Source organism: Sapajus apella, unplaced genomic scaffold (genome assembly GCF_009761245.1).
Source record: "Sapajus apella isolate SASKATOON/1434 unplaced genomic scaffold, GSC_monkey_1.0 scaffold7, whole genome shotgun sequence".
In the NCBI taxonomy this organism is placed as follows: Eukaryota; Metazoa; Chordata; class Mammalia; order Primates; family Cebidae; genus Sapajus; species Sapajus apella.
Genome location: NW_022436947.1, coordinates 19128859 through 19152433, shown reverse-complemented (window position 1 = coordinate 19152433; position 23575 = coordinate 19128859). Strand labels below are relative to the sequence as shown.

The window sequence follows — 23575 nt, the reverse complement described above, 5'->3', positions numbered from 1 at the left end:
TGAATTGTATTAGTCCATTTTCATGCTGCTAATAAGGACATACCCAAGACTGAGCAATTTACAAACAAAAGAGATTTAATTGGACTTAACAGTTCCACATGACTGGGGAAGCCTCAAAATCATGGCAGAAGACAAGGAGGAACAAGTCACATCTTACATGGATGGCGGCAGGCGAAAAATGAGAGAGCTTGTGGAGGAGAATGCCTCTTTTTAAAACCCTCAGGTCTCATGAGACTTATTCACTATCAGGAGAACAGCATGGGAAAGACTTGCCCTCATGATTAAATTACCTCCCACCAGGTCTCTACCATAACACATGGGAATTCAAGATAAGATTTGGGTGGGGAAACAGCCAAACCATATCATGAACTAATGTGGTTTTTCCCAATCCTGAAATTCTGTGATGGACAAGTTATCATCAGAAGACAGGATAATCAGAATTGAACTTGATTTGACAGAGCATGGAATAGAAACCTGATGTCAGACAGTGATAAAGAACCAAAGTAAAATCCAAGATAGTAGGCTTGCAATTAAATACAGAAACTGTCCTGTCTTCTCTAGTTATCAAGGGGACTGGTGATCTGGCTCAGACTAGAAAGCAGGAGAGGCCCTACCCTGCCTTAGTAAGTAGGTATGCAATTTCTACACTCAATATTATCTCCTGTTCAAGACCTATTCTGACACCCCAGGGAAGTGATCATGTGCACATATCCTTATTAAATTACCTGTAATTTTCATTGCATTGATTTGTTTATATGTATGTCTTCTTCTTCTAGATCTTAGTCTTACTGAAAGAAAATTCATATTTGTATTTTCAGACCTAGGAGTGTTACTAGAAAATGTATAATAACTAATACAACAAGTAGCAGACTATCGAATGTCCAGGGAATCGAAGGTCAAACAAAGTCAAATTTAGAAACATATTTGTGGCCATAGTTGATTTTCTAATTACCCATCAAAGTTATAGATATGTATGCTTTGAATATGGTATCAGAAGACTAAGTTGTAAAATATAATTTTGATTTAGAAGATTATAACATCCAAATGTGTCCATAAAAGGCATCATGAATTATGATTAAATTAGATTTTAGATCTGGAAGATTTCTTCCATTTTATGTTCTAGAGTTCTACCAAGTGAAATCACAGTGAGTTAATTGAGAATAAATGTTTTATTCTAAGCCAGTTTGCCAGATTTTATAGAGATATGGTCTAGAATCAACTTACTTGAAAATTCCAAAATTTTAATTCAGTTTCTTAAACACAGGATACTGGTGTCTTCTTGGAGCTGAGATAGATATAAGCTTATTGCTACCAGCATTACCTTTATCACTGAAGAAAAAATACTTTGCAATACTTTTGTCTTTTTGTTTTTTTTTTTTTTTTTTTTTCCTTTTTGTGGAGATCAGGGTCTCGCTATATTGCCCAGGCAGGTCTTGAACTCCTGGGCCCAAGCTATCCTCCTGCCTCTGCCTCCCTAAGAGCTGGGATTATAGGCGTGAGCCACAGTGCTTGGCTGCAATACTTTTGATACTACTAGTATAACTTTTAAAAGTTTTATCTTGAGTAATGAAAAAGAGTGATTTTTTTGAAGAAGTGTCCTAATACTACTCTGATGTGAACACCTTTCAGAAATGTGGTGTTTATTATTTGGTAGTGGCAAATGTGAAAACATAGGCATTGCATTAACTAAACCAGGGTGAACAGAGAAATTTGCTGACCTGTGAGTGCATTGTTGACTTGTACCTTGTACTTAACTTTGACCATTCCTCAGTATTAATTAGCTAAAAATGTCTCAAACAGATGTCAGCTAGGGTTCTCAACCTTTCAAACACGTGAGCTATGCTGGCTCAAAAGCCAACCTGCCTCTCCATCTCCTCAAATTCCACTGCCTGTGGAAGTCCTAAGCCTGCCTTAGAATTTCTGTGACTTCTCAAGGGTTTTCACTTCTCAGTGTCTGCTTCACTTCCTTTGCCCCAGCTTCCCGACACACCTTCTCTATGCAGTTATATAAAGACAAGGAACCTGCTCATCCAAGAGAAACGACTTAAATATATTGTTACTGAATAGTCTGTTGGGGAATATTCCCCTGGGCTGAATAAAGTGGACACAAGTTTAGATACATTTAAATCCATGCAAGTGTATCTCCCCGCCCCCCCCTCCCCACACCCCGTAATAAAGACTTGAAGGTGGCTGACACCTGTAATTACAGTGCTTTGGGAGGCCGAGACTGGAGGACTACTTAAGGCCAGGAGTAGATGACCATCCTGGGGAACATAGAAAGATTCTATGTCTACAAAAAATTTTAAAAAATAGCTAGGTGTGATGGCACGTGCTTGTAGTCCCAGTTACTTGGGAGGCTGAGACAGTAGAATCACGTGAGCCCAGGAGTTCAAGGCTTCAGTGAGCTATGATCACAAACTGCATTCCAGCCTGGGTGACAGAATGAGGACTGTCTCTTAAAAAAAGAAAAAAGATTTGAACAATCAATTTATTAAAAATCAAATATAGTTGGCTTACATAATGAGCTTAATATTTTACTTTAAGATTGATAATCCCTTAACAACGACTCCTAACATTTTAGTTTAAAGCTTTTCTCTTTCAGCCTTTTAATGTATACACTTAAAGAGTAGGGACACATGCTAATATAATGAACTATTGCAATGAGTCTGTTTGCAATGTAAGCTGATTATCAGCTTGTTTTAGCTGATTTATAAATTGTCATTTACCAGAATTACTTATATCAAAACTCGTAATTTATACATCATCAGTAAGAAATGAGATAGAAAAAAGGGAAAAGGTCAGCATTCAGGCTTCTGCTTAGCTTATAGGAGCCTCTTGATTGAGACTAATTTTTAAAAAAAAGTGGAAATTCAGGAAAGAGGCCAGAGGCATCAATAGACAAGTGGCTTAATGTCACATTTGAAAAAATTAACTCTAGTTCTTAAAGTCACTTTGAAGATTTTAAAACATCAAGCCATAAATTTGCTGTCTTTAAACAGGAGTTCGGTTTAATTATCAATTAAGGACTTTTTTACTTTCTCATTTTAGGTCTTTAATTTCGGTAATAATTTTTCATCTGTTTATTTTGTACTCCACAGGTTCTCTTGCTCTCATTAGACTGTTTATTACAAATTGCTTGTGAATAAATAAATGTTAGGTGTCATAATTTTCCCAAATGATATCTATATGAGTGTCTTGTCTATCAAACTCACTTGGTTTGAAAAGATACAATAGCCAGAATGGGAAAATATAGATGAATGGAAAAGGCAAATAGGTCTTTATAAAGAACAATGCAGATGACGTCTGGTGTCACATAATGTTTATTGTTATTCAGCTATGTATATGCTTTAAAAGATCAATTCAAGATGAGATTTGGCTGGGGAAATAGCCAAATCATATCATGAATAAATTATTCTTTATGTTAGTCTTTATCATCGCTTTGTAATACAAAGAAAGCATGATGAAGACTAACTTTTCTCTTGTACGGAATCATCAGGCTAAATTTTTTGTATGATTGCAGTCCCTGGAGACCCTTGAGAGATTCTGGGAGCCAGTGGTGCCTCTCTGGCCACACTGACAACAAGTAAGTGTCTTAAGGAATAGTTCACTTCAGCCATTTTTATGCCACACATTGGTTGTCATGGCCGTTGAGGAGAACTCAGTGTAGATCAAAGAAAACGGTGATTCTTCCCCTTCTTCCCAGCCACCCACCACTTGAACCTAATGCATCATTGTACAATGACCACAAAGGATGACAAGGGACTTGGCAACCAGTTCCTGGAGGAATTGATGCTGTTGGCTCTTGACTGGTGACACCATCATCCTCAGTCATCTAAGCCAGAGTCATCAAAGTGATCATTCACCCACTCACTGCCTCCCCCATTTCCAACCCCACAGCTAATCAACTTACCAGTTCTGAATTTTTTCTCAAATATTTAAATCCCAGCTTTTAAATCTTCCTCAAAATATCTGTTTCTTCTTATCTCTGACCAGGTTTAGATCCTTAATCATCTTCACCGTACCTGTTTCTAAAACCTTCTAACTGATCTATCTTCCTTCAGTTTTATCTTCCTTAACTGTGTACCAACAGTTACCTTCATAAAATTTAAATATGACTGTGACATTTCAACAGCTTACTGGAAAAATTTCAAAGCCTTTGTTCTGGCATGTAAAGCACTCAAATTTTTCCATGTATTTTTCATCCCCTCCACTCATGGCCTTGCATTTCGTGTCTGAGCACATAGAACCTCCTACTGTCCTCCCCAAACAGCCATGCATTCTCTCTTCTGTACTGATGCTATTTTCTGTCTTCCTAGATGCCTTCAGCCCTGGATTTCTTCTCTGCCTTCAGTTAGATGCCTGTTAATTGAGACTTAGTTCAAGTACCTTTTTATCTAGAAAGCCTTATTTGCCTTATATCCTGTCTGGGTTAGGCACCTCTCTTTGGTGTCCCTGGAATACCCTATGCATATTTCTACTAAGATCATTAGACTGTATTATAATTGACAGTTTTTATATCTTTGGTCCTCACTAGAACATGAGTTCTCTGATGATGGCACTTTTTACTCATCTGAATCTTTTGTACCAGTTATATATTCTGTCTCAAAACAGGCACATCATAAGTATTTGATAAATTAGTAAACAAAAGCTGTAATAAGTAGCATTAAGTTTTGATGTGATCTGTGGATACAATAAAATATAGAATTCCTAGCAGTGGCAGCAGATTTATGGCTGTGATAATGGATCCACAGCTTCTTTCTTGTTCCTTGAATGTGACCAATAACAGTGCATCTAGGAGCTCTCATGGCACAGTGTTCTGTGATAAGTGTATACAGAAAGGAGGAACCAGTGACTCAAATAGGAATTAAGCCGGAAGCTTCTGCCTTATGGGCAGCATGGGCTTCAACCAAAACAATGAAACAATGCTGTGGTTAGCACAGGTCCTACCATGAATAGAAGGATACCAGATTGCAGCTGTGTCTCAGACTTCAACTCTGTGTCATTGACCCTTTTATCAAAGGTAGGAAACAGCAGTCATCATGCCCCATATCTATAATAAGTATGTGGACAATAAGCATTGAGTACAGACCTAATGGTGTGTCACTGTCAGAGACTTGTGTTGTTTTCCACTGTGCTGCTACTTCTGTGCTGTGAGAACTTAGCTCATCAGTTACTGAAGAAGGGGGAATGTTAATGACCACAAGAGGACTTACAATGACCCTAAGGCAACTTTCAAAGCTATTGTGCAAGAAGAGGTTTTTATATCCCAAACCAGGGAGTAATTTCCACCAAGACTTTTTGTTGTTGTTGTTCTATATTTGCCGTCTCATTGGTAATAGCAAGACTGCAGCAACAAGGAAAGAGGTCTCACTCAGTTGCTCTCATCATTCCATAAATAGTTTGCCAGCCTTTCATTGAGTGCTGTTAGTTAACAGCAAGGACTACAGAAAAGTCCTGTAGTTAATCAACCTGCATTGCCTTCAGTCCAAATTCTGAGTAGTAAATAAAACACAGTGGGTGCAATTAGATAGAATCAGGCAAATAAAAAGGTCGTAACATTAGTCACAGTGTCACCTAATTACTGAACCATTTTTTTTCTTCTGGAAGTGGTGTCTTGTCAGTTGGGGTACAGAGCAACAAGAACTCTCTGTTCCAGGGGTTTGTTAAATTTTATCTATGATTTTTCCCTTTTTAAAAACGAAAACGGAGTGTCTCTCTTTCCCAGGCTGGAGTGCAATGGTACTATCTCAGCTCACTGCAACCTCTGCCTCTCAGATTCAAGCTATTCTCCTGCCTCAGCCTCCTGAGTAGCTGGGATTACAGATTGCGCACCACCATGCCCAGCTAATTTTTGTATTTTTAGTAGAGATGGGATTTCACCATATTGGTCAGCCTGGTCTTGAACCTCTGACCTCGTGATCTGCCCATCTCAGCCTCCCAAAGTGCTGGAATTACAGGCGTGAGCCATTGTGCCCTGCCAATTTTTCCAATTTTAATTAAATATTTGATACCAGGTTGCAGCAACAGAAACACTACAGTATTGGGCTTCAGCATTATCATTCTATCATCTTATAATTTAAAGTGAAAGATGCGAGGACTCTGTGGTTCTAACTGATAGCTTTTTAAAAATTATCTTTCTCTCCTCATACCAGGTTAGAGATAGGGGTGGTGGAGAGAGATCTTCAACATCCTCTCGCCAGAACCTCCAGTTCTCTAGCTTTTTATACTTCCACCACACTCATCTACTGATTTCCACTTGGGACTGTAACTGCCTGCCCTCTGTGCTTATCCATCACGACAACTGACTGCCAAACATTTCTTAAAAATTAACAAGTTAAACCAAAAATATATACTTTTACTTTTTTTATTTTTATTTGTTCAAAGCCAAACTATATGCAACTTTATTAAAGACATGTTCCATAAACATGAATAGTATTTCAGGCAGGACATGGACAGACAATTATTAACAGTATACTACACCTTTCAAATTCCCTTCTTCAATGGACTACCAAAAATCAGAAATCCACTATAAAACTCAATGGAGTCTTCATCGGATGCACTGAACAGGGAAACTTTCAAGTGAGGGTTGATATTTCATATTTAGCATGTTTTTAACAACTTTCTACAACTGATCCTGACTTTCAGAAATGAAATGAAAATGGCAGAATGTATTTGAAGATTCACAATCTAGAAACAGAACCACTGCTCTTTTGAGGCACGCCATTTCAGTGGCATGACTGAAAAGTCCAGATTGCCTGACACGCTGGTAAGCAATTATTGGGGGTCAGGTCCCAAAAGATGCCTGGGTTTAAGGGAGTTAAGTCTATGCTAAACGGTGGAAAGGGAGCAGAGGACCTAAGAACAAATTCGTTTTTCCATACCACAAGGCTTTTGTGCCAAGATGGCCATGTGTGTCAAAGTCAGGAACTCTCCTCCTGAGAACCAAGAGGAAGTCTCTCAAAACTAGAAGGGAAAGGTGTTTTCCCTATATCAATCCAGATTCAGAGACTTTCTCTCAGTGACATATGCCCCTTCCCAAAAAACAACAATGCAATGTTCTGTGTCTTAACAATATAGCTTTAAAAATAAAAGTAAAACAAAATTCTGCATTTTTATAACATTTGATAAAAAATATTTCAAACGTACAGTCACTAATACATAGTTATCAAAAATCCACACACTTCGCTTGGCATCTCCGGCACCTCAGCTTTCCGTGCCTGGTCTGTTTGGCATCTCGGTCTTCTGCAGGGTTATTCCCCTCCTTGACAGCACCAGCTTTTCCCTTTTTCCCTTTGGGCACCTTCCCTCCTTCCTTTGCAGGGCCTTTTTAGACCTGGGCTTTGGCTTTGGAGGAGCAGCTTTAGCAGACAATCTCGTGGATCCTCTCTGTGGTTCATCCTTCACTTCGGCTTTACCTCCTTTAGCATCCCCTTTTGCCCTTCTCTTGGGCATGATGGTGGTGATGGCTGCAGGATGTAGGCGCTGGGTGCAGGATGCGGCCGGGCACAAGATGCAGTGTGCATGAGCTTTGGTCTGTTCAGGGCTGGATTTCGCCTCTTCTTCTTCCAGTACACACTTTTAAATGTGCCTCTATCCGTTTGTGATCTCCCACATCCGGAGAGCCCTCAATGCTTTCCCTCAGCCTGAACGTCCCCGATTTTATTCTTCAGTATTTCCTCAAGGCTCCTCCCACCTGCTCCTCTCTCGCAGTGAATGATACTGATTCCAGTTTTTCTGAGAAAATAGGGAAAGGACTTGAAAAGACGTGTACTGTTGGACCGGGCGTGGTGGCTGACGCCTGTAATCCAAGCACTTTGGAGGCCAAGGCGGGCGGATCACCTGAGGTTGGGAGTTCAAGACCAGCCTGACCAACATGGTGAAACCCCATCTTTAAAAAAAAAAAAAAAAGATGTGTACTGTCTGACTGCCCATTTACATATACTATCCAATTTAATTTGCACAGTCCGCAAGGTGGAGATTATTCTTTCTTTTACAGATAAGGTAACTGAGGCTCAGGAAAGTGGTGGTGCTGAGATTGAGCTCATGTTAGCTCAACTGCCAAACTTCTCCCATGTGATAGGATGCAGCTATAAAACAGAAATACTGGGGCATGAACATCAGATTTCTCACTCCCCTTTTCTAAATATAGCTAGATCCACATGAATCCATATTCCATGACGCTCTTGTGCTTCTTTCCTCCCTTAGGCTAATAATATTCTATTGATTCTTTGTATTTTCTCTTTCAGGAGATTTGATCATCAACTTTCTGTAACTTCAAACTCCTTCTTTTAATAACTCTTTCCTCTCAATATGTACACATACTTATGTTTCCCTCTGTCTTAAAAAAATCCATTCCTCATCCTTGCATCTGTCTCTGGGTGTCACCTTATCATTCTTCTTTCATTCACAGCAAACTTTTTTAAAAAGTACTTTAATTCTACCGGTTCCCTCTCACTCACTCTGTAGTCTGAATTGCAAGTCCGTTGTTTCACTGAAATGGGTTTAGTCTATGAATGTGGGGTTTGAAGTTGGGAAATCACCAAATCCAGTACTCAGTCTTCGGTCATGACCCTTGGGCAATCTCTCTGCTGTGTATGACACCCATTTTAGGATAATTACTCATAGTTGAAACCATGTTTCTATGACTTACTTTCATGATACCATTTTCTCCTAGGTTTGCAGTTCGTTTCCGGGCCCCTCATTCCCAAGTCCATTTGCTGCCACCACTCCCCGTTATGCTGCCTCAGTGTTAATGCTTCCCACCATCTTATCGTTGAACCTCTTCTTGCTTGTCAACTTTGATTGAAGTATTTCATCCTATCTGTGGTTATGAATGTATGCTATCTGTATGCTGATGTTCCCCAGACTAGCATCTCCCAGGCCCATATTTTTGTTTGTTTGTTGGTTTAATGAACTTTCAGGGAAATTTCCAAGTCTGTAGGTTCAAAACCAAATTCAAAGTCTTTCTATTCATACTCTCTACCAACATGACTGGTACCATGATACACTCAGGTACGTCCCCATCAGGATTTTAGAAGTCATCCTTTGCCTTTCTCCCTTCCTCACTCCCAAATAAGAACCCACTCAAACATCCCTAACCTTCAAAATGACATCTTTTGTTGGTGGTGGTGGTGGTGTTTTTGAGACAGAGTCTCACTCTGTTGCCCAGGCTGTAGTGCAGTGGCACCTCTGCTCACTGCAACCTCCGCCTCCCAGGTTCAAGTGATTCTCCTGCTTCAGCCTCCCGAGTAGCTGGGATTACAGACAAGCACCACTATGCCAGCTAATATTTGTATTTTTAGTAGAGATGGGGTTTTGCCATGTTGACCAGGCTCCTGACTCCAAGTGATCCACTGGCCTCAGCCTCCCACAGTGCTGGGATTACAGGCATGAGCCACTGCGTCTGGCCGACATCTTATTTACTGTCCTCAATTCTGTTGTATTTATTTGTACTTCCATAATTTCTTGCTTTAACTAAAAATTTCTTTATTTCTCTATAAGATTTGTTTCATTTTCTGATTAAAGCAGTAAGTTAATTATGAACCATTATGAATATTATATTTATTTTGTTTATGGATTTTATTTATGCTCACCACAGATTATAAAGTCTTAATCACTTATCCTCAATGTAATCGTATTTTACTGTGTCAATGTCCCTTGATCTTTTTTTCATCTTGTGTTTTTTATTTTCCCCCCGTGGTCTGCAAAAACAAAACAAACAAAAACGAACTAAACTCTTCAGTTAATTATATTATAGAGCAGTAGTTTTTGTTGTTATGTTTTGTAGGGTTTTTGTTTGTTTTATATATTTTTTTAACTTGGCAAAGGTCCTAAAACTTTAAACAAGAATTTCGCAAAAAGTTCCTGGTCTATTTCTCTGCCTATTGGTGCTAGACTTTAATTATTTTCTTAAATATTATAATGCCAAAAATATCATAATGCTAAATTTGTTCTAGAATTTTCCTAAATAAATTGATAACTACCTTCTCTGACATGTAACCACCTGTCAATTGTATATATCAGCCAGACTTGCGAAGATTTTTTGCTGCCTTGATGTGACTGTCCCATTAGTACAGAAAACAAAGGAAAATGTAGTTTGACTAAACAGGTTCTCTTTCTGAAATTGTTTGCATTTGACCTGCCTTTTTTGCAGCTTTAATAACAGCTATGAGCAACCTTGGGTAGGTGCTTTGCTCTTTCTAGCTGCAGAAACTTCTGTCTGGCCAAAAACACAAAGAGGCACACTGATTTGTGCATGTAAACAACACCCTCATTCTTATTTTCATCATGAGAAGTTGTCACAGACAGCCCTCTTCCTTTGCTTTGAGTTGGCTTGTGTGATGGCATTTATTATTATGACACATAATCACTTAGTGATTGTCATTCAGTAACTTTAAGTTTTAGTTTCTTATCTTTGTGGAAGCCCCTTTTTTCAAACAGCTAACTCATGCATCTGAAAAGTATCTTCTTAAGTATATCATCTTTCCATTTTGCTGGAATTCTAAATTTTATGCTACTTTTTATTGAAAACATACTGAATTACTTCATTTCTGTATTTCATTAAAATGAAATTTGAATCCTGGTCACTCAGCACTGATAGCTTTATACTATTTAAATGACTTTTTAATTTTGGCGTTTTGGTACATTTGTTAGCATGTAGAAAGTAGGCCCAAGGTTACTTATAAAGCTGTCACGTATAGTGTATGGAGCACTGAGTAGAGTCTGTTCAAGGCAATTGGTGCTAGATGCTATGAAGATTACTGCAGTCTTCACTTCAACATTACACTTATTTGGTCTTTTCATAATATTTTAATATGTAATATGTAGAGACACAGACATTTTTTTTGAGACGGTGTCTTGCTCTGTCACCCAAGCTAGGATGCAGTGGCATGATCTTGGCTCACTGCAACCTTCACCTCCCAGGTTCCAGCAATTCTCCTGCTTCAGCCTCCCAAGTAGCTGGATTACAGGCCTGCGCCAACATGCCCAGCTAATTTTTTTGTATTTTAAGTAGAGATGGGGGTTCACCATGTTGGCCAGGTTGGTCTCAAACTCCTGACCTCAGGTGATCTGCCTGTCTTAGCCTTCCAAAGTGCTGGGATTACAGGTGTGAACCACCGCACCCGGCCCAGACACAAACATTTTCTTACATCAAAACCTGGACTACACAAGAAATTTATTAAGAATAAAAGTAGGGGCCGGGCGCGGTGGCTCAAGCCTGTAATCCCAGCACTTCGGGAGGCCGAGGCGGGTGGATCACAAGGTCAAGAGATCGAGACCATCCTGGTCAACATGGTGAAACCCCGTCTCTACTAAAAATACAAAAAATTAGCTGGGCATGGTGGCACGTGCCTGTAATCCCAGCTACTCAGGAGGCTGAGGCAGGAGAATTGCCTGAACCCAGGAGACGGAGGTTGCGGTGAGCCGAGATCGCACCATTGCACTCCAGCCTGGGTAACAAGAGCGAAACTCCGTCTCAAAAAAAAAAAAAAAAAAGAATAAAAGTAGGATATATTTTTTCTTAACAATATCTTGATCTTTGAAGAATCAGTTCTATGTATACTGTTATTAAAATCTTAATAATAGCAATTTATAGGAACCTTTAAAAGAAATCAATATTGGGATTTTTATTATATATCTACTAACTTTCAGTGGATCTCTACTGAATACCTTATAAAAATTTATAATTTTTTTGTCCATTAATCTTATATTTGATGGTAAGACTCAATAAGAACAATGCAAAAATGAGAGAAGAGAGGGAAAAATTAATTTTTTTCTTTGACTTTTATTTCATCTGCATAATTTACTCACTTTTTCCTTCAAATATTAAAAAACTTGCACTGGCATTTTTTCTGACAAATTTCCTCTGTTAGACTTCAGTTTTTCTTAGTTCATATTCTTGTGTTAATGGCTAGTGGAGTAATGTTTCCTTGCACAAAATGTTTTTTAAGGTATATTTCTATCCAGAACTTTAACTGCTCAAATATGTGTAGCACATAAACGTTGAAGAGTGCTAACCATAGTTATCTCACTGAAGCGTTATTTTTCATTCAGCAAATGTTGACTTAATTCTTTTTTTTTTTTTTTTTGAGACGGAGTTTCGCTCTTGTTACCCAGGCTGGAGTGCAATGGCGCGATCTCGGCTCACCGCAATCTCAGCCTCCTGGGTTCAGGCAATTCTCCTGCCTCAACCTCCTGAGTAGCTGGGATTACAGGCACGCGCCACCATGCCCAGCTAATTTTTTGTATTTTTTAGTAGAGACGGGGTTTCACCATGTTGACCAGGATGGCCTCGATCTCTTGACCTCGTGATCCACCCGCCTCGGCCTCCCAAAGTGCTGGGATTACAGGCTTGAGCCACCGTGCCCGGCCGACTTAATTCTTAAGTGCCAGTCTCTAAGAAAAGTACTGCAACATTTTCTTACATTAAAGAAACATAAATAAGAGACAGATATATTATAGTTTAAATAAGTACAGTGATGCTGTAAAAATCAAATTAAGACAAATAGGAGATGTCTCTGAAAATGATCATTATGCAGCCTCTCCCTTCCTGCCTATCCTGTATTTCTACCTGCTTAGTTTCTCTGATGAGACATCTATGAGCTCCTTCCCCTTCCAAAGCCTCCCTGCCTCTTACTGGCCTCCCCAGGCACATTGATCATCGTCTGCCTTTCCATCTCCCTCTGTAGTACACCCTGGCATTCACTCTGCTCATTGGACTAAGCTGGCCTTCTCACTGCTCTCAGCATTGCCTGAACTTTTCTCACAACCATGCGTTTGCTCAGGCTTATCACTCAGCAAGATATGCCCTTGGTTTCTCCTCTACCTGTCATAATTCTGTCCATCCTTCAGGGCCTGCATTAGTGTGCTTTTGTTATCCATGTTTACTTTCCTTCATTACATCTATTCCTTTTAAGCATTTGTCTGTTTATTTAACAGACCCCACCCTTCTGGAATGTAATAATAAACACACAGGCAAGCTAACAAACTTGAATTCGTGCATATCCCCTGCGGAACCTAGAATTGCTTTCCATTCATTTGGAATAGAGGATGCATATGAATGCAAATATTGAATACATTCATTTGATGCACACAGACTATTTCACAAGTATTTAATTTGTTTCTAACATATGCCAGACTCAGAATTTGGCAATGGCATATAGGTGAAATAGGCAAGTTAACAGACAAAATACAATCTGTTAAGTGCTTCAGTGGAGGTAATTTATTAGAGTGGTACTAATTCAGGTAAGTCAGTGAGTGGGTGAAAGAATGGATGCACATGTAAATGAATAACTTGTGTTAATTCTCTGGAGCTCCCATTTAGTACTTGCTGTCCTCCTTATTTGTTAATCAGCTTGATAATCTGCTGCCACTACTGCCAGTGTCTTCATTTCTTCCTTCGCAATGGCTCCTAATAATACTCAGGTAGATATAATATAATGAATTCTGTGCACCTACCTTCTCAGGTGCATCATTCTGGCCTTTAACTACTATATGGACTGATGTCTCTAGTTGTCAGATTAAACATTTTAATTTGGGAATTCAAAAAATAATGTTTTATGATCAGGTGTTGTGGTTCATGCCTGTAATCCCAGCACTTTGGGAGGTCAAGGTGGGCGGATCATGAGGTCAGGAGTTTGAGAACAGCCTGGCCAATATGGTGAAACCCCATCTCTACTAAAAATACAAAAATTAGCTGGGTGTGGTGGCTCACGCCTATAAGCCCAGCTACTGGAGAGGCTGAGGCAGGAGAATCACCGGGAGGTAGAGGTTGCAGTGAGCTGAGATTGTGCCAGTGCACTCCAGCCTGGGCAACAGAGTGGGACTTTGTCTTAAATAATAATAACAATAAATGTTTTGGAATAAGATTAGTCTATAATGTTTCATTATTAAAGACAGATAAAATATATTTAGTGCTTCTTTTGTTTATGTTTTATTGCTGTGCACCATTTAGCACTTCATCAGTTTATTTCCTTTGGTTTTCTACTCATGGTGATTTGAAACAGTCTCCCTTTCAGAGTGCTTTGCATGAAGAATTTCAAGTTCTTATTTTTTTCAACTTCTGTTTATTTTTTCTGTTTGTTGGTCTTTCCACCAAAAAAAGAAATTATTTGCTTTATTTTATTTGGGCCTCTCTTATAAATTTGCTTTTTAATCATGAAAAGAAATCCTCTTGAGCCTGCAGTGCACTAAGTACTGTTGTTGATGGCTGATGTGTTATCTCAGTTATTTCTTCTTGGTTTAAAATATATTAAACAAGAGACACACAGCAAAGGAGGTGTAGCATAGAGTAATTTATTACAATAGATAAAGATATTTTGAAACTCAGGTGTGGAATAGACAGTTACACCCTGAGAGAGAAAGAATTCAGGACAAGCTGCTCCTAAGGGTGAGACAGCAAAACCTGTCACTAGGGAGACACCCTTTTGGGGAGTTTCAGGTGGGGATACAGCCAGACCATATCAAACACCTACTATGTGCCAGTCTTTTTTTTTTTCCTCAGTGCTGGCATGTGGAAACAATGAATAAGCATAAGACTCCCTTTTTGGAAGTCTTAGAAGATTATTCATAAACAGGTGGAAGAGGTGTTAATACTAAGGATGGTCTGGGTGGTCTTTTGGGTGCAGTGACTGTACGTGCTTGTTCATATGTTGCATGTCTCATTAGCATCCTAAAACTCGACTCAGAGGTGTGTTTTTTACTATTATAATGAGCATAGGATCAGTTTGAGGACAGACAAAATCAAAATGCGCATGCACTTCCTTGACTGGCTATCCTGCCTCATTATGATGTAGTAGGTGATTTAAATTTGGTCCCCACTCAGTGTCATCATTCAATGCACTTTAAACATAAGCTAGTTACCCAGTATCACTGTGCCATATGTTATCCTAACCTCATATAGTTTAGACTTCAGGTCTCTCTGATACCCAGCCACAGATGTTTTATAGGGACTACGAAACTAAATTATCATGAAACAATCAAATGATACTGAGAGTTGAGTAAAGAAATGCTTCTTTTATACATCAATTTTTTTTTTCATTTTAATGCCATGTTATTTTTTATCTCTGTGAGCTCAAATTCAGAAAACAAAAAGCCATCACTTCTTGTTGGTTTGATTCAGTTATTCAACAGATGTTTATTGAACACTGTATAAGCTCATTCTCATGCTGCTCTGAGGACATATCTGAAACTAAGTCATTTATAAAGGAAAGAGGTTTAATTGACACACAATTCTGCAAGACTGGGGAGACCTCAGGAAACACAATTATGGCGAAAGGGCAAGCAAACACATCTGTCTTCACAAGAGAGCAGGAGAGAGAAGAATGAGGGCCAAGCAAAGGAGGAAGCCTCTTATAAAACAATGAGATCTCAAGAGAACTAACTCACTGTCATGAGAACAGGATGGGGGAACCACCCCCATGATTCAGTTACCTTCACCTGGTTCCTCCCATGATATGTGGGGATTATGGGAACCACACTTCAGGTTGAGATTTGGGTGGGGACACAGCCAAACCATATCAAACACCTACTATGTGCCAGTCTTTTTTTTTTTTTTTTCCCGAGGTACTGGGATGTGGAAACAATAAATAAGCATAATTAATATGTTAGGAGAAGAAAAATGAAATAGAGAAAGGGCATGGAGAGTGACCAAGGGAGGAAGTAGACTCTTTTACAGGGTGTTCAGAGAAAGTTCCTCCAGTAGATTCTTTTGAGGAGAGATTTGATTGAAGTTAGAAAGCAAGTCATTAAGCCTTACAGTCTTCTGTGGGGAGTATTCCAGCCAGCACCAACCTTTTGCATACTCAAGGGACAAAATGAAAGCCAGTGTGGCTGGAGCAGAGTGATCAAAGCATAATAGTAGAGAACAGGAGCAGAGAGGACATTAGTAGGGATTTCATATGGAATCTGTTGGCCATGACAAGGAGTTCATGTTTTATTTTGAGCGAGATGAAAAGGCATTGGAGAGACCTGAGCCAAGGAGTAATGTGATCTGGCATATATTTTTAAAAATTACTTTAGTTACTGAGTTGAATTTGTTTTCTTTTGCTGCATAACAAATTGCTACAAATTTACCACCTTACAACACCACATATGTATTATCTCATAGTTTCTGTGGGTCAGGAGTTGAGGAAGAAGGCCTGCTTAGCTGGCTTTTCTATCCAGGGTCTCACAAATCTGAAATTAAGGTGTCTCATATGAAGGCTGGAGTCCTCTTCCAAGTTCACTTAGGTTGTTGGCAGAATTCACTTCCAGGAGGTTGTAAGGTGGTAGGACTGAAGTCTCTGGGTTTTTCTTTTTCGTGTGTGTGTGTGTGTGTGTGTGTGTGTGTGTGTGTGTGTGTGTCTGATTATCAGCCTGGTTATGCTCTCAGCTCCTAGGGGCAGCTCTCAGTTCTTAGCCATGTGCCTCCTCACAACCTGGTAGATCACGTCTCCAAAACTAGCAAGGAAATCTCTCACACTTTGAATCTTTCCCCAATTTGCTAAGACGGAGCTTTCTATAACATGTCATCAATCACAGCAGTGATCCACCATCATCTTTTCCATCATATTTAACTGAATCAAGGAAGTGACTCTCTCTTCATAGTCATAAGTCCTGCTCATGCCCAATTGGAGGGAATTGTACAGGATGAGTACAGTATCAGGTGGAAATTTTGGGGCCAAGTCACAATTCCATTTACTACATAAGTGGAACTACTACAGAATTGTGGAAGGAGGAGGAGAGGATTCTGGAGACCAGTTAGAAGGCACTAGTAGAGTCTAAGCCAGTGTTTCCCCAAGTTTAATGTGCATATTAATATCCTTGGCGTTTTGTGAAAATGTAGATTCAGACTTCGTAAGGCTATGGTAGTGGCCTGCATCTCCTAACAATCTCCTAGGTGATGCCAATGTTGCTTGCAGGGTAGCAAGGTACAGGCAAATGATGAGGATGACTTGGGCAAGAGTGGTAATTGTAGAGATAAGAAGTGGTCTGATTAGGGAAATATTTTGAAGGCAGACGCTAAAGGGCTTGCTAAAGGAGAAACAAAGGCATCAAGGTAACTTCTAACTTCAGGGGATGTCAAAGACTGTGAAAGGAGTTTATTTCACAGCAGAAAAGAGTTCAGTTTGGGATAAGATGCCTTTTGGATTCTCAGTGGAGAGAATCACAAAATGCAATGGAAAATAGCATGTTTATACATCATATTCAGTGTTATTGAAGATTTAAAATTTTATGTTTCTGTGCATCACAACTATGTAACTCTAAGTGTGTTTAGAAGTTATTATAATGTATTAAAAATGTGACCAATGAAGAGGACCTAATTGATTTGTGCTGCAGATTCACTTTCATTCTCTTTCATTGACATTAGTAAAATAAGCAGTGTTTTCTTGTCCCTATGCCAGAGTTCCTTACAGTGAAATACACATCATTACTCAAATCATTAAAACTGTTCCTAGAATCCAAAATATGCACCACGGTGTATATTTAAAACACAATGTACTCAAACACTCTCTAGGTACAGACCTAGACTTTAAGATGATTTTCAGTACCTATTGATTCTAGTAGATGCCTCAATATGAGATGTATTACCAGATTTTTCCATGACTGTACAGGAAGCTTCATAGTGTGACTAATTATTATTTCTTTTCTGGGCAAAATTGTGCAATGTTACTTTCATCACATTGTGATAGGTGGACATTGGATAGAGCTTGCATAAAAGTTAATTCTCACTGACTGTCTTCTTTCAAAAGAAGACAGCGTAGACTAGGATTGTACCAAAGATAAATTTACTTATAATCCCCTAAACCTCAATTATGTAAAATCTTGGCTTTACCCATTCACATTTTGAGAAGGAAAAGCTTTCAGAAGAATATAAGCTGCAAACTACACTGCCACTCCTTTTTTCCTTGTGATGGCCACGGAAATGCTAGAGTTTAACCAGAGACCTGGACTGACAACGTACCAAATACTTTAAAATAACTTTAAATAGAACATGCCTGTGCTTAGCACTACTGGGGTGCTAAGTCAACATGCAGTAAAATAAGATTATGGGAGGTGGTTCATGGTTTCAGGTAAAGAAATAAAGGCAACAAAGGGTAGTTTTGGTTTAGAGGACGGTTCATACTGTGATACGTGTGAAAATTCGGTTTATTGTAAGCAAACATCTTTATAGAAATCTCTGTTTTGCTTTTCTTATTGTTAAACAATAAAATGTGCTAGGCTTTATGACCAGATAAAAATGGGAAGAAGATATTTCAAGGATAGCTTGATGATTATGTTTTTATAAATAAGATTCTGAACAGATAGAAATTAAACCAAACTGTTCAATGGCAGAGGGTGACAGTAGGGCTGAAGGTGGCTACTTTTATGGAGAGTGTTGAGGAAGTCAGAACTTTACTCCTGTATCTGGACTCCTTTCAATCTGGAACTCTGGGCTAGGACTAACTATCCTACAGGACAAGTAGGCTTTCTGGTGATTTGAAAGAATTGTGACTGCTGAACAAAGCCACTGTTGAACCCTAAACTTGTCATATTATGAGGGGTGACCATTAGATCGAGCTTGCACAAAAGTCAGTTCTCATTAACTTCCTTATCGCAAAAAGAAGATAGTGGAGACTAAAGTTGTACCAAGCCCTGGTGGTTGTTCTATAGACTTGTTTTTCATAGTGACATGGTTGTTCTATAGACCTTTTATAGTGTTTCATATTGAAATCCAGAATCTAAATGTAGGCATAATTATTTTATGTATTAGTTCAAAGATGTCAAGCGTTTTTATTTTACTATTGTATTTATTTTTATGTAATGTATTAACTATAATATAAAGCTTAACTTTTGCATGGTAATTTAACAAACTAAATGTTTCACTCTTTCTTTTCCCTAGGTGCACTGAATCAAAAAAATTGGGGAAAGAAATATCCAACATGTAACAGCCCGAAGCAATCTCCTATCAATATTGATGAAGATCTTACACAAGTAAATGTGAATCTCAAGAAACTTAAATTTCAGGGTTGGGATAAAACATCTTTGGAAAACACATTCATTCATAACACTGGGAAAACAGGTAAACTATTTGCATTCTCTTTGCCTTTAATGTATTTTTCAGAGCTGGAGTATGTTTAGACTAGTTTCATCTCATTTTCCTCTGAATAATGTACTATGAACTAGGTGTAAGTTATATGTAGAAGAAGACAAGTGGAGCAGAGAAAATGGGAAATTTAGACAATATTTTGACAATTTGTACAAAAACTAAAATGACCAATGTCATCATGTCATATTTTCCTACAGTGTACCAATGATGATGCTGCCTCCAAAGGATGTGATAATGTGATTTACAGCCAATATAATTTAGTCAGTTCCTTAGTCAACCAGGGTTTCTTTTTCTTGAGCATTATAGTTTGATCTTTTCTGCCTACCCTCGTGTTATATTCAGTATTTGGTTATGAGAAAAGCAATTGACAATAATTGAAATTTAAGAAAATAAATTTCTAGCTCTCCTATATAGAAGGCTTAAAGTTGTATTCTATCCTTAGGAAATGCTCTCTTGGTGTCTTTTTATTGAGACTATCTTTTTAAAAAAACATGCAAGATATAATACATTAAAATTTAAATACAAATTCTAACAAGCTATATGTGGACAAAGAATTTCCAAAAAGTGACACCTTTTTTCTTTTAATATTCAAGGTTTTTTTTTTTTTTAATTAGTATATTGGGAAATTATGTAAAGGCAAATATATACATAAGACAAAGTTTAGAAAAATATTCAAAATTATAATAGTAGCTCTATGGGGGTAGTTTTATCATTAGTGAATTTTTTTTCTATTTTCTATATTTAGGCAATGTAGTTATTTGAATGTAATAATTTAATTTCAAAACTCAAAAGAGTAGTAGCTAGGCACTGTGGCTCACGTCTGTAATCCCAGCACTTTGGGAGACTGAAGCCGGCGGATGACTTGAGGTCAGGAGTTCCAGATCAGCCTGGCCAACATGGCAAAAACCCATCTCTACTAAAAATACAAAAATTAGCTGGGTGTTGTGGCACACTCTTGTACTTCCAGATACTCAGAAGGCTGAGACAGGAGAATCACTTAAACTCAAGAGGCAGAGGCTGCAATGAGCCAAGATCATGACACTGCACTCCAGCCTGGGCAATGGAGTGAGCCCCTATCCTAAACAAACAAACAAACAAACAAAAACACTCATGCCAGGCTCAGTGACTCGCACCTATAATCCCAGCATTTTGGGAGGCCCAGACAAGTGGATCACCTGAGGTCAGGAGTTCAAGAACAGCTTATCTCTACTAAAAATAAAAAAAATTAGCCAGGCATGGTGGTGCATGCCTGTAATCTCAGCTGCTGGAGAGGCTGAGGCAGGAGAATTGCTTGTATCGAAGAAGCAGAGGTTGAGTGAGCCAAGATCGGGCCACTGCATTCCAGGCTGGGTGACAAGAGCCAAACTCTGTCTTAACAAAACAAAACAAAACAAAACAAACAAACCAACAAAAACTCATGAAAGTAGAGATTTTTCTATATCAGAGCCTGATACGTCATAAACACTAAGTATTTCTGAATGAATAATTTTTAAAATTATTATGTTACATGTAATAATTACCTAAAAGTATATTGTCCCAAATCTTGACATTTTTATTTTCAGTTTTGAAGGGTGTTACAAAGCAGTAGGGCATGGAACCTCTGCTTTATTTTTCATAGAGGAGAGTGGTTATTAGATCATTGAGCTAATAGAGCTACTGTACTTGGGTTTACTACTGGCTCTTGAAATGACAGTGGGGAACCTTTGAGCAACTTAGCCTTTCTGTGACTTAATTTCCTTATCTGTAAAATAAGGATTATATAGTATCTACTTGCTAAGGTTGTGCAAGGATCAAGCAGATAATACATGTAAAGTAATTAGTATAGTCCATGGTACGTCCTAAGTGCTAAGTAAATGTTGGTTGTCATTGTTATTGTGCTTGTTATTATTATTATCAGAGGGAGTTATATCCCTACCTGGCTAATACGTTGTATTCAGTCCCTGATGCCAACAGTGATTTCTCCCTAATGGAACAGAGACTATTTAAATTGTATTGAAAGACATCAACATTTTGCACTGGGCTCTCAAGAGAGCTCTCCACAAGACTGCTAAAATACAGTCAGATAGTATCTGCCGTGGGACTCATGCAGGGGAGTTTAAGCTTCTGATGGTTGCCACTCAGGGTTCAAACATGAGATGGCTAAAACTCCTCCATAAGAATGAGTTTCCGGCCTTTCCTGCCACAGCCAGGAACCTAGGTTCTGGAGCTTGATGAGGAAGCCTGAGTGATACATGGAGGGATAAGCAGCAGCCTAATACGGAGTAGAAATGGGCTGAAAGTAGGAAGGAGGGATCACTCTGAGAAGGCTTTTTTTTTTTAACCTTTCTGTTCCTTTCCCCTTTGCTCTGTCTTCTTATTACCATCTGACATATCCTAGGGAAGCGGAGCTTTCAAGGAACAGCTATCTTAGGATGCCAAACAAACAGCAGGTGGACTGGCTGTCTTCTGATCTTGGAGTCATACACAGTCAAGATCTTTAGCTTAGTCTGCATTTGTGGTAATGCAATATATTAAGTATATTGTGCTGACCTACAAAGTTTGGCTTCTAAAATGGTGACTTCATATTTTGTAAATGTATCAAATAAATGATTTTCTTAATCTAACTTAAGTAGATGGAAATTTAGTTGAAATTTAAAATTTTGATTTTCAGAAGTTTAGATGTAATTGTATTTCTTTCCTTAGTGGAAATTAATCTCACTAATGACTACCGTGTCAGCGGAGGAGTTTCAGAAGTGGTGTTTAAAGCAAGCAAGATAACTTTTCACTGGGGAAAATGCAATATGTCATCTGATGGATCAGAGCATAGTTTAGAAGGACAAAAATTTCCACTTGAGGTAAATCAGGAGATCCACTGTTTACTATTTTATTTTCATAATAGTTGATGTTTTTATTTAGCATATAATTTGATTAATTTTAAAATCAAATATTATAATTTATAAAGTGATATTTTGATTACTTGATTAATATAGTAGACTAAGCTAAATGAGTATAAGACTTATCTTTGATTTGCCGCTTCCTGATAACCCAAAGTGCCACCTAATAGGTAATCAATAAATGTTGATGAATTATTGAATGAAGGAAGGAAAAGGGGGAAAATTGTATTAACATACTGGAGAATCTTTTGATTAAAATGATAAAAATTTTCAGCTTTAAAATTGGCAAAGTAAATAATTATAAAAAAATGAATGTGCAGTAAAATGTTTTCTTACATGTCTGGAGAAAGTCTAAATTGGTAGAATCTCTGGGAAGCTGCTTGCTTGTTTTTATTAAAAATTTTAAATAATTTACACTCAATACCAAATATTTAAATGTAAAGCCATTTAATCTAAAAATAAAAAAGTGCAAAAATTTATTTAAAATATATTAAAACAAAAGGCAATGCTTATTTAAATACATTATGGTGGATATTATAGGTCTTACAAAAATCATGTTTTTGAATGACATATTTACACAAAAAAGGTTAATCATATTAATGGTTTTAAAAAGAAACATGTTAAATGGTATAAGCAGTATTATTTTTGCAATTTTTAAATACATGAAAACTAATTAAATATTGACTGCAAGTGGAGTCTGAGTCAAATGGACTAGGTTTGCATCTTGGCTCCACCATTTGGTTATCTGTTGCAACACATCACAATGTATACATTATTTAACTTACCTATGCTTCCATTTCTCTTCTGTGAAATTGACATAGTAGCTGCACGTGCCTTTTAACATTATTATGGAAATTAAATGAGGGATTGACTTATTACTCATAAAAGTAATTGAGGGGCCAGTCACAGTGGCTCACACCTGTAATCCCAGCACTTCGAGAGGCTGAGACCAGCAAATCACTTGAGGTCAGGAGTTCCAGACCAGCCTGCCCAACATAGTGAAACCCTACTTTACTAAAAATACAAAAATTAGCTGGATGTGGTAGTGCACATCTGCAATTCCAGCTACTTGGAGGCTGAGGCATGGGAATCACTTGAACTCAGGAGGCAGAGGTTGCAGTGAGCCAATATCATACCACTGCACTCCAGACTGGGTGATGGAGTGAGACTCTGTCTCAAAAAAAAAAAAAAAGGCCGGGCGCGGTGGCTCAAGCCTGTAATCCCAGCACTTTGGGAGGCCGAGGCGGGTGGATCACGAGGTCAAGAGATAGAGACCATCCTGGTCAACATGGTGAAACCCCGTCTCTACTAAAAATACAAAAAATTAGCCGGGCATGGTGGCACGTGCCTGTAGTCCCAGCTACTCAGGAGGCTGAGGCAGGAGAATTGCCTGAACCCAGGAGGCGGAGGTTGCGGTGAGCCGAGATCGCGCCATTGCACTCCAGCCTGGGTAACAAGAGCGAGACTCCATCTCAAAAAAAAAAAAAAAAAAAAAGGTAATTGATGGAAATCAAGAAAATGTTAATAATAATTTTCTCTGAGTGATGGCATGGCATTATAGGTGCCTCTTATTTTCTCCTTTAAAGTCCCCATATTTTCTAAAAGACCTAGAATGAAACTATTCATTTTATAA

At 38.3% G+C, this 23575-nt stretch overlaps 1 protein-coding gene across 5 annotated transcripts in view; it reads left to right on the top strand.

Moving 5' to 3' along the window:
- PTPRZ1 (protein tyrosine phosphatase receptor type Z1) overlaps nt 1–23575 on the top strand; it is a 190459-nt gene that overhangs the window by 79117 nt on the left and 87767 nt on the right. For all 5 annotated transcript variants that reach the window (XM_032276161.1, XM_032276160.1, XM_032276159.1 and 2 more), the window contains exons 3-4: nt 18863–19042; nt 21752–21903. In XM_032276161.1, the coding sequence (XP_032132052.1) occupies nt 18863–19042; nt 21752–21903 (332 nt within the window). The remainder of the gene's footprint in view (nt 1–18862; nt 19043–21751; nt 21904–23575) is intronic.